Below are 15,008 nucleotides of genomic sequence, written 5' to 3'. Positions count from 1 at the left end.
TCAAACATTATTCTAGATGTTTCTGTGAAGACATTTTTTTGGATGAGACCAACATTTAAAACATTGTACTTTAAATAGGGCACATTACTCTCTATAATGTGAGTGGTCCTCATCCAATCAGTTGAAGGCCTTAGTAAAACAAAGACTGTCCTCCATAGAGCAAGAAAGAATTCTTCTCACAATCTGCTTTTGGACTCAAACTGTAACTCCTTCTGAATCTTCAGCCTGCCGGCCTACCCCTGATGGGGTTTTGGACTTGCCATGCCTCCACAATCTAATGAGCCAATTTCTTGAAATCTCTCTCTCTCTCCATGTACATATATGCATACACACACATACACCATACACACATATCCTGTTGGTTCTGTTTCCCTGGAGAATACTAATTAATACACTGTTCAACAGGATTATGGTGAAGATTAAATAAGACAATGCATTTAATTTTCATCCTATCTGAAATATGAAATAGTGCTATATAAATAGTTGCTATTGTCTACTAAAGGTCTACTCTTGTCTTTATAGCCTTGATTCCAGAGGCTATGTTTCTTTTAGGCCAGATCTACTCCCCAGCTGAACATGAAACCAAGGCATTCATACACTTTCTAGAAATATGTCTTCCTTCACCTCTTCTCAATCCCCAAACATGTTATAGAAAGAAAAATGAGTTTAAATTCTGTAATCACTACCAGGTATTCAATACTATTATGGCCCAATATTAGTACCCTATTTTCCTGATAACTGACCTGCTTGAATACCTGCATTGAGCCACCTTCTGAATTAAGTTGGACTTCCAAGTTGTTTATGAGTTTATCCATATCTGGAAAAGAGAAAAGGAAAAGACAACTTTCAGAATAAAATCTAACCCACTATATGCATAAGTATGCCATTAATGTTATGTGTGTTCTATGACCTTTATCTTTCAGTACTTACTAGATACTGATAAGTCATTGAAACCTTCTGATTTATTTTACTCATCAAGATGGCCCTAACTTTTCCCCAATAGTATTAGCTGCTCCCCTCCACCAAACTACGTGCAGGTAATCTGTTTCTTCCTATTGCTCCAACATGCTCTACCTTCATAGGAACATCAGCATAGCTACAGTTTTCAGTATTCTACCTTCCTGGTCTAGTTCTTGCTTGAAGGAGTTCCAAGCTCCTATATGTATATTTACCCCAGTGAACTTATTTACACATCAAGGCCAAATCTCTCTAGAGACGTATTTTATCTGTCTACGTCTCTTAAATCTACAAGCCAGGTGGGGTAATAAAAACAGTTTTCTCTTTCCTCTTTAGTTTTTCCTCTTAAAAAAAGGAATTAGTGTCTTAATCCAGCTGCCTTAAACCATCAGTCATTCATACTAGAAGCACCTACTAGCTTTCTTCCTCAACCAGATTTTCTGGGAGTTAGATGTGCAGCACTCACATCCCATAATCTTTGGCAAGGCCTTTTTTTTTCCTAAGCCTCAACTTGTCCATCTATGATTAAAAGATTTCAGACTATCCTCTGCAGAGCCCTAAGGCTTCCATGGAACTTGAGGGTGGGGTTTGTTAAATTAAGGTTAGCTTAAAGCTTCCTCCTTACATATTTCAAGTTCAGCCTAAAGGTTTCCCCATCCATAATGAACCATAACCTAACTGGATGTGTAGACAGTGTAATCAACTGTTGCACCAATCACAGAGTTTCAGCCAATTACAGGCAGTCAACAACTCGAAGTGTTTGAATAAGGCAAATACTGAGATATAATCAATCCGGCTGTTTCTGTACCTCACTTCCATTTTCTGTCCATAAATATTATCTGACTACGTGGCAGCCCCAGAGTTGCTCTGAATCTATTGGGGGCTGCCTGATTCATGAATCATTCTTTGCTCGATTAAACTGTTAAGTGTAATTTGTCTAAAGTTTCTCTTTTAACAGGTTAATGGAGGAACTGTAGTAAGTAATAAGAATAGTAGAAGCCAGAATTAAGAAAACTGACTTCCAATAGAATCTGAGCTCCTTGCAGGCAGATACTTTCGTCTTTGTTTTTTTCACTAATGTATTCCAAGGCCCTAGAACATTGCCTGGTACATGGTAGGTGTTTAATCACATTTCCGAAGGTTTTTGATGACAGTGACAGAAGAGTGAGAGAATGTGTTTTCTCAAGTACAGAAACTGGAAAAGGGTGAAAAAGAACGAAAGAAAATTAGATAATTTATGCATGAAAGATGGCTGAGGTGTAATTAACTATGAAGTGAGAGGTGGTAGAGAGGGTAGCTAAGCTTTTTCTGATTTCTAAGACAGGAAAAGGAGGTGTGATGGTGGAAAAAGAATGTGAGGTCAGGTAACTCTCATACAGCCCACAGGGGGGCACCAAAATGCCAGGAGAGCTTTCTTTGTTGCTGCCAGAAACATCCGTAGGAGTGGAGAAGATTCAATTCTCCCTCTGCATTCACACAACACCTTCAACAGGCTTCATTATTTCTAGCAAGCACAACTTAAGAGAGCCATCTCCAATCTGTTCTTCGATTCCTATGGATTAAGAGACAGCAGAGTTGAGGAAGCAGAGTGATTCTGAGAAGCGATATTAGCTTCTATGAACCTCAGTTTCTTCACCTGCCAAAAGAGGGGAACATGGTATTGCCTTAACAGAGTTAATGTGAACATTCCATGTTAATACATTCATATGCCATGTAATGACGTTTCAGTCAACAATGACCCACAGATACGACAATGATTCTTTTTTTTTCTCATACTTTAAGTTCTAGGGTACACGTGCACAATGTGCAGATTTGTTACATATGTATCCATGTGCCATGTTGGTGTGCTGCACCCATTAACTGGTCATTTACATTAGGCGTATCTCCTAATGCTATCCCTCCGCTCTCCCCCCACCCCATGACAGGCCCCGGTGTGTGATGTTCCCCTTCCTGTGTCCAAGTGTTCTCACAGATACGACAATGATTCTATACGATTATAACAGAGCTAAAAAATTCTTATCACCTAGTGACATCATACCCGCTGTAATGTCACAGTGCAAAGCATTACTCATGCTGGTGTAAACAAATCGACTGTGCTGTCAGTCAATATAATTATATACAGTACGTAATACTTAACAATGATAATAAATGACTATGTTATTGTTTTCTGTATTTACTACACTATACATTCTATCATCATTTTAGAGTGTACTCCTTCTACTTACTAAAAAAAAGTTAATTATAGAACATTCTCAGGCAGGTCCTTCAGGAGGTATCCCAGAAGAAGGTATTGTTGTCATAGGAGACGGCAGCTCCATGCACGTTATTACCCCTGAAGACCTTCCAGTGGGACAAGATATAAGGTAGAAGACAGTGATATTGATGATCCTGATCCTCATAGGCCTAGGCTGATGTGTGTCTTTGTGTCTTAGTTTTTAACAAAAACTTGTAAAAAGCAAAAAATAAAAAATAAAAATAACAATAGAAAAAAGCTTATAAAAGAATAAAAAGAAATAAAATATTTTTGTACAGCTGTACAGGATTTGTGTTTTAAGCTAAAAAAGTTATAGTAAGCTAAGGTTAATTTATAAGAAAAAAATTGTTTATAAATTTAGTGTAGCCTAGTGTACACTGTTTAAAAAGTCTAAAGTAAGGTACAGTAATGTCCTAGGCCTTAACGTTCACTCGCTACTCACTAAGTGACTTACTCAGAGCAACTTCTAGTTCTGCAAGTTTCCTTCATGTTAAGTGGTGCTCAGGTACACCATTTTAAAATCTTTTATACCATATTTTAACTGTGCCTTTTCTATGTTTAGACACACAAATATACACCATTATGCTACAACTGCCTACAGTATCCAGTACAGTAACATGCTATAGAAGTTTGTAGCCTAGGAGCAATAAGCTATACCATATAGCCTAGGCTGTAGTAGATTATACCATCTAGGTTTATGTTAGTACATTCTATGATATTCACACAATGTAAAAATTGTCTAAAGATGTATTTTGCAGAATATATCCCCTTCATTAAGGGATGAATAACTGTACACGTAAATACACTTAAAACAAATCCTGGCATATAGAACACTCTCAGTTAGCTATTATCACCATTATTATTGTTGATTATCAGAATCTTGAACTCTGGCCCAAAGAATCTGTCCTGTGTATCAAATAAGACTTTTATACTCCATGAGTTCACAAACCTGCTCCACCTCTTATATTTCTAATCTTAATTTCTAGCACCACCATAAACCCAGTCTATCAGTCTAAAGACCTAGGGGTCAGCCATCTTTGACTCCTCTCTCCCTATCTTCAGCCAGTTGGTTATCAGCTATAATAATTCTCCTACAGATATATCTCTTAAATCTAGCCCTTCATCATTTCATAGTCACTTCCTTCCCCTTCTGGTCAATACTCCACATTGCTCTCAAAGTGTAGTAAAACATGTGGGCTCTGGAGTGAGTGCCTAGAATCACATTCTGATTCTGTGACTTCTTAACAGTAAGAAGATTGGCAAAGTTTTTCCAGCCTCCTGTGTCTGTTTTCTCATCTGTAAAATGGGAATAATAATAGTACCAGGTCACAGAGTTACTATGAGGATGTATCAAGTTGATATATGTTCAAGTATTTACAACAGTACCTGGCACAAAGAGGAACTGTCTGTTTCCTTCACCACCAGGTGAGCCCTTCGATAGTTACCTAGTCTTGTTCCTTTTTTTGTATCCCTATCTTTTAGCAGAGCATCTCCTATACACTGTGTACTAATGTCCAGTGAATAAAGGAATGAATGATCATGGAAATGAGGAAAGCTAGAGCCATATCCAGAACTATAACTGCCCATCTTCAAAAGCTTTAATAGCAACAATCAAGGAGCCTGAAAAATACTTCTTGGCCCTCCTATATCACAAATATTTTAGTAAAATAGTATAAGAGGGAGAGCTGACAATTAAGAATGTCTCAGCCATTTCTGGTTAGTGCCCTCACCCAGAAAACAGCCAAATGGAATAGCCATTAGGTAATCCTGGCCAACATTCTAAATATTGGTAGGAATGACTATAAGGAAAGATACTGGGAAGGTATATAACCTCCTCTTTTAAATTTAATTTTTAAAAATATTTACCCAGGCAAAATTGAAAACTGAAGAAAATTAAGGCCCACAGAAAGTCTTAAAGAAGGCTCTGTTTTTTTTTAAGAGGGATTTATGAGCCTCTTGCTCTTCTCTAGAGTTGGAATTTCTGCTCTAAGTGTCTAAGAGAGACCAGACAGCTGCACAGAAGCTGTCAGGGAAGTGGTAAGGAAATATACAAAAGGGGGTTATAGTATATATGGCCTGGGCCATTGAGATGTGAATCACTCAGGCAGGAGGACACCAGAAATGCAAATTACCAACTTGAGGTAATAACCATTATTCTGCTTGGATTGGCTCTTCAAGCCTTTGTGTCTACAAGCTGGACTTTCTGGTCCTTCTTCTAAGGGCAGGGGTACTATAGAAGGAAACAGAGGAGGAAGAAATAGGGAAGAAGATTGAGTCCCATCGCCAGTGGGTCAATGTCTCATATATGCAGGACATCACAAACCACATTCCAGGTACTGTGACTACAGGAGTTTGATAAAATTATGTAACTTTTCTCATGTCCCCAAGTGTATATTATACCAAAGTGGCATTTCCTATAATGATCAGCTTGTCTTACAAAAGTGAACAGTGCTTCCAAGGAACTGGAGCAGGTGCTGGCTAAGAAGAAAACATCCCATCCTTTGGCCAACCCTGGAAGGGGAAAAATGCCTAGAGATAAAGTGACAAGGGGTAAAAGAAGAGATAAAGTAAGGAGGGGTGCAAAGCAGAGTCATTAGAGCCTACAACTAAAAAGAAAGCAGAGAACTGGAAACCCTGACTCAGGCCTAAGAAAGGGCCTTGTGCTTTGACAGGATACAGCATTTGGACAATTCAAATAATGTCTTATATACATCGACATAGCTTTAGAGTAAGGAAATACACAGTTTTCATATAATTTCCATTTCACACATAATAAATTTGGAGGCCTGAGATCACATAGTTTAGAAGTGCTAGAATCAGAACTGAAACTTTAGTCCTCTGACTCAAATTATAGTGCTCCCCAACCACTTTCTAATACCTCAAATCTGGTGAGCACCTTCTTTCTGAAAAACTGTCTGCTAAAAGAAGAACATATTTAAGGACAACACAACTAATCAAGCAGATATCATTCATCTTTGGCCTCTAACCTATAAGAAGTACTGGAACTATTTAAAAATAAAAATCAATGCTTAAGGGTTTTGAGAAAGACTAGAGTCCACATTTATTTTCAGACAATTTTATTGCACATCTTCCAGAGGAATTAAGAGTAGTGTTGCAGTGGGCCTTTGGGAAAGCCTTCAGGATATCTCTACAGCATGACATTAATAATGGAGTGGTGATAAAAAGAACTATAACAGCCGACATTCATTGAGTGCTTACTATGTGTCAGGCACTGTTCTGTTTATATCTATTTATCTATCTATAGATATCTTCATTTAATCCTTACAACCCTAGTAGTAGGCACCATTATTTCCTCATTTTGAAAAGGAAGAAAGTGGGCCTGGCACAGTGGCTCATGCCTGTAGTTCCAGCAGTTAGGGAGGCCAAGGCAGGAGGATCACTTGAGCTCAGGAGTTTGAGAACAGCCTGGGCAACATTGTGAGACCCCATCTCTACCAAAAATTTAAAAATTAGCCAGGCAAGTTGTTGTGTGAGGCTGAGGCAAGAGGATCACGTGAGCCCAGAAGGTAGAGGCTGCAGTGAGCTATGATTGTGCCACCGCAGTCTAGCCTGGGTGCAGAGAGACCCTGTTTCAAAAACAGAAAATAAAAATTAAATTGAATTTAATGAAATTTAAAAATGAGGAAACTAAGGCACAGAGAGATGAAGTTGCTTACCACCAAATCACCAAGTTGGTAAACAGCAGAGAGGAGATTTAAACCTCAGTAGTCTGGAGACATAAAGCAGCTATAATGAAATTACCTGGGTACCAGTAGGATCTTCCAGCTTCTGTTTTAAGCAGATTCCATAGCAGGGAATAAATGGTTGCTATAAACCAACTACTTAATAAAGGGAGATTGCAAGAGCCTCCAATTTCTCTCATTTCCCCCAAACAGGCTCACACCTATCACCATTGGAAAACTCAACCTCAACTCCCAGTTGTAGCACCTCAGCAGGCAACTCTGTATGACTTTTCTATTCAAGAGTTTTGGGCCGGGCGTGGTGGCTCATGCCTGTAATCCTAGCACTTCTGGAGGCCGTGGCAGGCGGATCACCTGAGGTCAGGAGTTCCAGACCAGTCTGGCCAACATGGTGAAACCCTGTCTCTACTGAAAATACAAAAATTAGCTGGGAGTGGTGGTGCATGCCTGCAATCCCAGCTACTTGGGAGGCTGAGGCAAGAGAATTGCTTCAACCCAGGAGATGGGGAGGTTGCAGTGAGCTGAGATCGCACCACTGCACTCTAGCCTGGGAGACAGAGTGAGACTCCGTCTCAAAAAAAAACAAGCAAGAGTTTCAACATACACAAAAGCTGGAGAGTGACTTGAGGTACCCAGTCTAAATTATAAGAACCACCACCACAGCAGGTACTCAGAAGTAGCTGTAAAACAGAAAACCCTGATAAGATGGCGCAGAAAGGGAAGAAGGAAGCTCCTGCCCCTCCTAAAGTCAAAGCCAAAGCAAAGGCTTTGAAGGCCAAGAAGACAGTGTTGAAAGGTGTCCACAACCACACACACAAAAAAGAAGATCCACACGCCCCTCACCTTCCAGTAGCCCAAGACACTGCGACTCTGTAGGCAGCCCAAATATCCTCAGAGGAGTGCCCCCAGGAGAAACAAGCTTGACCACTATGCTATCACCAAGTTTCCACTGACCACTGTGTCGGCCATGAAGAAGATAGGAGACAACAGCACACTTGTGTTCATTGTGGATGTTAAAGCCAACAAGCACCAGATTAAACAGGCTGTGAAGAAGCTCTATGATATTGATGTGGCAAATCAACACCCTGATTTGACCTGATGGAGAGAAGAAGGCATATGTTCGACTGGCTCCTGATTACAATGCTTTGGATGTTGCCAACAAAATTGGGGTCGTCTAAACTGAGTCCAGCTGACTAATTCTAAATTTACGTGTATCTTTTCACCAGAAAGAAAAAACAAACAAACCAGAAAAACCCTGTAGTTTTCCTTCTTAGCTTACCTGGAATGAGATAAAAGGAAGTGGGGGCAAACTAGGATGTTAAAAAGAACAGAATTTAAGAGGAGAAAACATATTGCCACAAAAATAAATGAAGGCTGACAGCACATAACATGTATGAATGACAGTGACAGAAAGACTGAAATCTAGTATTACATAATTACTACAACAGCCAGCTAAACTTGAAGTAGTGAAGTCATGTAAGGTATTGAAAATATAAGGTGATAAGAAATACCAGAAAAGAGATTTATAACTTTGGGCAAATCATTTGACCTTTCCATGTCTGTTTTCTCCTTTGAAAAAAGGGAATACACCAGTGTAGCCCTCCCCACTCATGGCTGTTATGAAGACCAATCATGATAACACATGTAAAAATGTCTTATAAGATGTAAAGATAAAATAGCCATATAAGTTTTTAGGATTACTTCTGTCAGAAAATTTTTAAAAGTACATAGATACGGTCACATACTTAAGATGTAAACCATTTCCAGTAACAAACTTATGTATGATTTTTGATATCTTTATCTCCATTCTCCCATGAGTTCATGTTCTACAATATCACCTGCATAGCCTCCAGTGCTTTCAGCCAGTTGCGCTTCTCTCAGATGCTGATGTTAAGCTACATTTTCTTTTCCACAAAAAGAAAATAAATATGCCAGAATGAAAAATTACCTTAGAATGTGCTAGAGATTAAGATTCCTCATTCTGGAAAAAGATGAAAGCTAAGAGGAATTATGATAAAAGTCTAAAACTGGAAATACAAGTGGAGATGAAGCTCAATAAACTCCAGGCCTGCGTTTTAGTTCTAGTTTAATCAGTAAATTGTTGTGTGACCTTGAGCAAGTCTCATCACTTTATGTAGAAAGTTGAAATAACTCCTCATTCACCTCACAAGATACTTGTAAGAATCAATTGACAAAACAGATTTAAAGGTATTAGAGAAACATAACCTCAGATGCGTAAACCAGTCCCCTTGCCTTGAATCTCCATTGAACAAATATATTTATGTTTAAACCATAATTAATCTTATATGCAATAAGCAGATAAAACTCTTACTATTAAAGAAGGCCATGTGAAACAATGGGAAAATCATTTAACTAGGATCTGGGAGACTTGTATTCTAGATCAGGCTTCACTGTTACCTAGCAGTGTCATTTTGAGTAAACTACTTAGTCCTTTTCAGATCCCTTCTAGTTTATAACATTCTATGATATATGATTTTATTACAAGGACATAGACAGAAAATCCATAATAATCATCTCAGGTTTCTGCTTAACCTGTGAGATTGATGTCAAGAAGGATTAAGTTGTCTACAAACCATCAGGTAAACTTGAGTCTCATTCCAATGGCATTTAAAAAATTACTATGAATGACTGGGCGCGGTGGCTCATGCCTGTAATCCCAGCACTTTGGGAGGCCGAGGCGGGTGGATCACTTGAAGTCAGGAGATCAAGACCAGCCTGACCAACATGGTGAAACCCCATCTCTACTAAAAAATACAAAAATTAGCCAGGTGTGGTGGCACATGCCTGTAGTCCCAGCCACTTGGTAGGCTGAGGCACGAGTCACTTTAACTCAGGAAGTGGAAGTTGCAGTGAACTGAGATCACGCCATTGCACTCCACTCTGCATGAAAGAGCGAGGCTCCATCTCGAAAAAAAAATTATGGGTGATTTTAAATGCATACAAAAGTAGACAAAAACCCCATGTGCCTACTCTCAGATTCAATGATTTTCAGCTAATGGTAAACCTTGTTTCATCTGTACCTCAACCCACTCCCCCTACCTCAATGGATATTTTTATGCAAATCCCAGATATCATATAATTTCATGGCATTTCTTTTTTTAATTTTAATTTTTAAGTTCTGAGGTACATGTGCAGGATGTGCAGGTTTGTTACATAGGTAAACGTATGGCACACTTCATGGCATTTCTAATGGGACATATTTAATTTTCACAATTGCCCTGTGAGGTAGGTATTACTGTTGACCCCACTATACACATGAAGAAATAGAGTCAGTGGGATTAAATAATCCCAAGGTCACATAAACTGGTAAATTATTGAGCTGGGATTGGAAACCAGGTATGATGTTTGATACCAAAGCTCTTTTTTTTCCTTAAAGTACTTGCTACTACGCTGCACTTTGAAATAGTTTGTTAGATTTGAAAATAATAATAATGAAGGTGTTTTTATATCTTTGCAGCAAACTCTAATATTGAATATATGTACAGAGTATTAAAAGATTCCCACTAATTATTATGTTAATTATAAAACAAAACCTCTAGGAATTACAACTCCAGCATGGCACTAAGGGACAAAGAGCCACAGCAGCAAAAACTCATTGCTCTGAATCATTATGTAACATCTCATGTGATCCTCTTCATTACTTCATACCTTTATTTCATGCAACAATCTCCTCCAATAAATTAAACATGGTGGTAGTGTGGCAAGCACAAATAATTTGTAACAATACAATTGGTCCTCATCAATGTTTTGTGCAACAGGTACTTAAGGGAAGAGACCTTGGCTCTTGAATAACCTTTCTATTCACTGACTGAGCAGTGGCTCAGGAGCACCAAGACAAGGCATCCTAGAAGAGTCTTGGACCATTTCAGTTTGTAGAGCTCCAGAAAGTGAGGTGAATGCAGTAGCCAATTCAACGCTACACATCTATTCTAGGATCTAGCTACAAAATTAAGGAATAAGTATGTTATTATTCTTTTAGCACCAGCTGTTATGTATATTTATCAGAACTAGTTTAACAAACAAGAAATAAATATAGTCACATCACATCCCCGCCCATTCTAACTGAAGATGAAACAACCGCATCATTGAACGTATAGGAAGAAACAAGAGATGGAATAATTAGCTCCAAATAATCAAAGTTAAATATATGCTCAGCATCATGTAGACCTTTCTGAAGATACTGTACTTTATTTGTGATGTACAATATTTCAAGAAAAATGGCAAATAGAAGAGAAATGCAGAAAAAAAGAAAGAAACTAGAAAAAAACCAATTTTTATAAAAGAAAACAAAATGGAGCTAGATCAAGAAATGTAGATGATTACATCTGGCAAAAAGGGGGACAGGGAAAAAGAAAGCTAGCCTGATAATTGTCTTCAAAGGCACATTTAAGTATTTGGAGAAAGTAGAACTACTATGTCATTTACAGACATGATGGTTAACTTAAAGGGCAATTTTCTGATGATAATCAAGTCTTTACCAAGAACCTACTAAATAGCCAACACTGTAGTAGATATTATGTGGGAAGGAGGGAGGAGGTAATACCAGAAGGAAGAAAACAAACTTCATGGTCTCTGGCCTCTATCCTCAGTAAATTTGCAGTCTAGGTCAGATAGAAACTGGCAGCCCACTGCAGATGTCGGCCTGGTTCTCACAGTGATGTTAAAGATTAAAACAGAAACATCTAACAACCTTTCAAATGCAGATTTCATATTTTTTAAGAAAAAAATCCTATTTCTTGCTTTTCTAAAAAATCTGAGAGATTTTATAATACAGAGTGTACATTGACACAAGAGAAAAATTAGCTGGAGATGATCAATAGCTGTCCCCTTTAGACAGGGCATGCTTTTCTCATTTTACTGGGCCCTGGCGATTTGAGTTTGAGATCCCAGGTCCATGTGATGAGAAACGATTATGCATAAAATAATAGCAATCAAATATTACAAGATAATAGATGCTGCATTGCTGGATTATGATTTGAGGCTATGAGCAATAATTAGGAGAGGAGGAGATTACTGAGAATGGAATAGTCAGAAAAAATTTCAAATAAATGGTTTGCTTTGAGGTGGGCTTTGAAGAACTAGGACAGTCAAGAAGAAACAGAAAGGAAATCCAGATGAGAGGAAAAGTAAACTGCATACTCCATGAAGGCAAGGGTCCCACCTAAACTGATAGTTTACCTAACCTAAAGTGATAGTTTACCACTATCACCTCAGTTTCTAGCATGATGCTTCGAACTTTGTAGACACCCAGTAAAAGACTGTGGAGTGAAGGAGAGCAGCATAATTTTTAAAAGTGTTCTAAGGAATATATCCTTGCAGTTGTCCTCAGAGTAGAGAGGGCAGAAAGAATCAAGGTAGAACTAGAAGCTATTGCAATATTCTATGAGTACTGCGGTAAGAGCTTACATAGGTGCCATAATCTCAATATTAGACTAGGGGTCAGACAGGTTAAGGCCACCTAGGCCAGATGAGTAACGTGGTGAACAAAAAATACAAGTACTGTTTTAAAGGGGAGGGAGGGAGAGGCTCATCAACTCTAGGCAATTACTGCCAAGAGAGAATGCTGGTTCAGTATCTTCTGATTATTCAAAAGAAACTGGAATTGAAGAATTTTTGTTTTCTTTTGAGACGGAGTTTCGCTCTTGTTGCCCAAGCTGGAGTGCAATGGTGTGATCTCGGCTCACTGAAACCTCCGCCTCCCGGGTCCAATCGATTCTCTTGTCTCAGGTTCCTGAGTAGCTGGTATTACAGGCATGCGCCACCACGCCCGGCTAATTTTGTATTTTTAATATACATGGGGTTTTACCATGTTGGTCAGGCTGGTTTCGAACTGCTGAAAGGTGATCCTCCCGCTTTGGCCTCCCAAAGTCCTGGGATTATAGGCGTGAGCCACTGCACCCGGCCTAGAATTCTAGAATTTTAAGGGAAATCTGATTTTGAAATATTGGCAATCAACCAACTTTTAAAAGTGTGGGACTAGGAAATTTGACACACTGCTGTGAACTGACTTGTGCTGTGTCCACTCACCAAAAAAAAATTAATAGGTAGAAGACCTAACCTAGTGACTATATTTGAAGATAGGGCCTTTAGGAAAGAAATTAAGGTTAAATGAGCTCATAAAGGTGAGGTTCTGATCTGATAGGATTAGTGTCTTTCTAAGAAGACACACCAGAGAGAATTCACTCTTTCTCCTCCCATTTGTACAAAGGTCACATGAGTACAAAGTGAAAAGGTGGCCTTCTACAGGTCAGAAAAAGAGTCCTCACGAAAATCTGACCATGTTGGCACCCTGATCATGGACTTCCAGCCTCCAGAACTGTGAGAAAATTACATTTCTGTTGTTTAAGTCACTCAGTCAATGGTATTTTGTTATGTCAGCCTGAGCTCTCTAATGCACTGCTTACAAAAGTTTTTATTGTTATTACAAATAACACTGCAAAAGTTTGGAAATAACTTAAAGATCAATCAACAGAAAACTGTTTAAAAATTTGTGGCTCATTCATATAGTAAAAACCTATGCAGTCATACAAAAGAATGAGGCATTTAAAAAATGTACATATATGAATATATCTCCAAAGTATATTTTTAAGTAGACAAGCAAGTTGTAGAGAACAATATGCAGAATGTGTTACTATCTGTGTATAAAAGGTGAAGGGGATATATATATATATATATATATATATATAAAATACACACACACACATATATATATAATAGAAACTACCTCATAAGGTTGCAGTGAAGAATAAGTGTGTTAATTTTGTAAACACTTAGAAGAAGGCATGAAAGTGAAGTAAGCAGTGAGAAAATACAGTTGTTGTGGTATTTACATATATAGTAATATTATATATGTATTATATATAATATGAGCTCACTTAACCTTAATTTCTTTCCTAAAGGCCCTATCTCCAAATACAGTCACAAGCTTAGGTATTAGGTCTTCAACGTATGAATTTTTTTTGGGGGGGTTACAATTCAGTTCGTGTCAGTATGTCAGGTTGCCTAGTCCCACACTTTTAAAAGTTGATTGATAACCAATATTTCAAAATCAGATTTCACTTAAATTCCTAGAATTCCAGTTTCTCTTGAATAATCAGAAGATCCTGAACCATATATATATATATATATATATCCATCTATCTATCTATAGAAAACCAAACATGATTTCACATTATCTTTGAGTAAACAAATGAGCCCAATACTACAATGTTATTCACACACACACACACACACACACACACACACACACACACACACATACACATTCATTGCTTGATATACACTAAATATCCCTGGAAAGATTCCTAATAAATAGATAACATTAGTTGCCTCCAGTGAGGCAAAATGGGTGGCTAGAGAACAGGAATAGGAGGGAGACTTTTTTCACCATGCACCCTTTAGTAAATACTGAATTTTGAGCCACGCGGAATGCATTACCAATTGAAAATGCATGTTTTAGTTGAAAGTTTTTAAATTTTAGAGAAAACAAAACACATGTGTGAGCTTTAGTTGGTCTGTAGGCTAATTGTTTGCACCTCTCGCCTAAATTAAGGTGGTGGCAGTTAGAATAATAATAAAGAAATAGATACCAGATACAAAGGGGAAAAAATACAACAGCCATTGGCATCTAATTAAATGAGAAAATGAGGAAGAGGGGAAAGGGACATGAGTACCACAACAACTACATTTTCCCACTGCTTCACTTTCATGCCGCCTTCTAAGTGTTTACAAAATTAACACACTTATTCCTCACAGCAACCTTATGAGGTAGTTTCTATTATTATCCCCAATGCACAGATGGTACAACTAAAGTACAGAGTTTAAATAAGTTCACCATTCCTATGGTCATAGTAAGTTGCAGAACCAGGGAAGTGAAAGGAAGAGTCTTGAATGAGGAATGAGTGAAGAGTCCAGAGGTGATGATGGGCTGTATATTAGAAATGGTGAGTGTGAGGTCACAACAAAATGTCAAATTGCTAGTGATTTGAAATATCTGGATTGGACTCTTGAGTTAGGTTATTGCTCCTTAATAATCCTAGAGCTTGGTTTGCCCACATCACATCTATTTTGTCTAA

General features: G+C 38.1%; 1 protein-coding gene across 5 annotated transcripts in view; it reads right to left on the bottom strand.

Moving 5' to 3' along the window:
• The window catches only part of KLF8 (KLF transcription factor 8), a 54,882-nt gene that overhangs the window by 36,183 nt on the left and 3,691 nt on the right, over positions 1-15,008 (bottom strand). For 3 of the 5 annotated variants that reach the window (XM_054470938.1, XM_063660544.1, XM_054470937.2), the window contains exon 3: positions 744-817. The exons of the other annotated variants lie outside the window; for them this stretch is intronic. In XM_054470938.1, coding sequence (XP_054326913.1) covers positions 744-817 — 74 coding nt within the window. The remainder of the gene's footprint in view (positions 1-743; positions 818-15,008) is intronic. 5 annotated transcript variants of the gene reach the window in all.

This window comes from Pongo pygmaeus, chromosome X (genome assembly GCF_028885625.2).
Source record: "Pongo pygmaeus isolate AG05252 chromosome X, NHGRI_mPonPyg2-v2.0_pri, whole genome shotgun sequence".
In the NCBI taxonomy this organism is placed as follows: Eukaryota; Metazoa; Chordata; class Mammalia; order Primates; family Hominidae; genus Pongo; species Pongo pygmaeus.
This window is presented reverse-complemented; position numbering and strand designations above follow the sequence as displayed.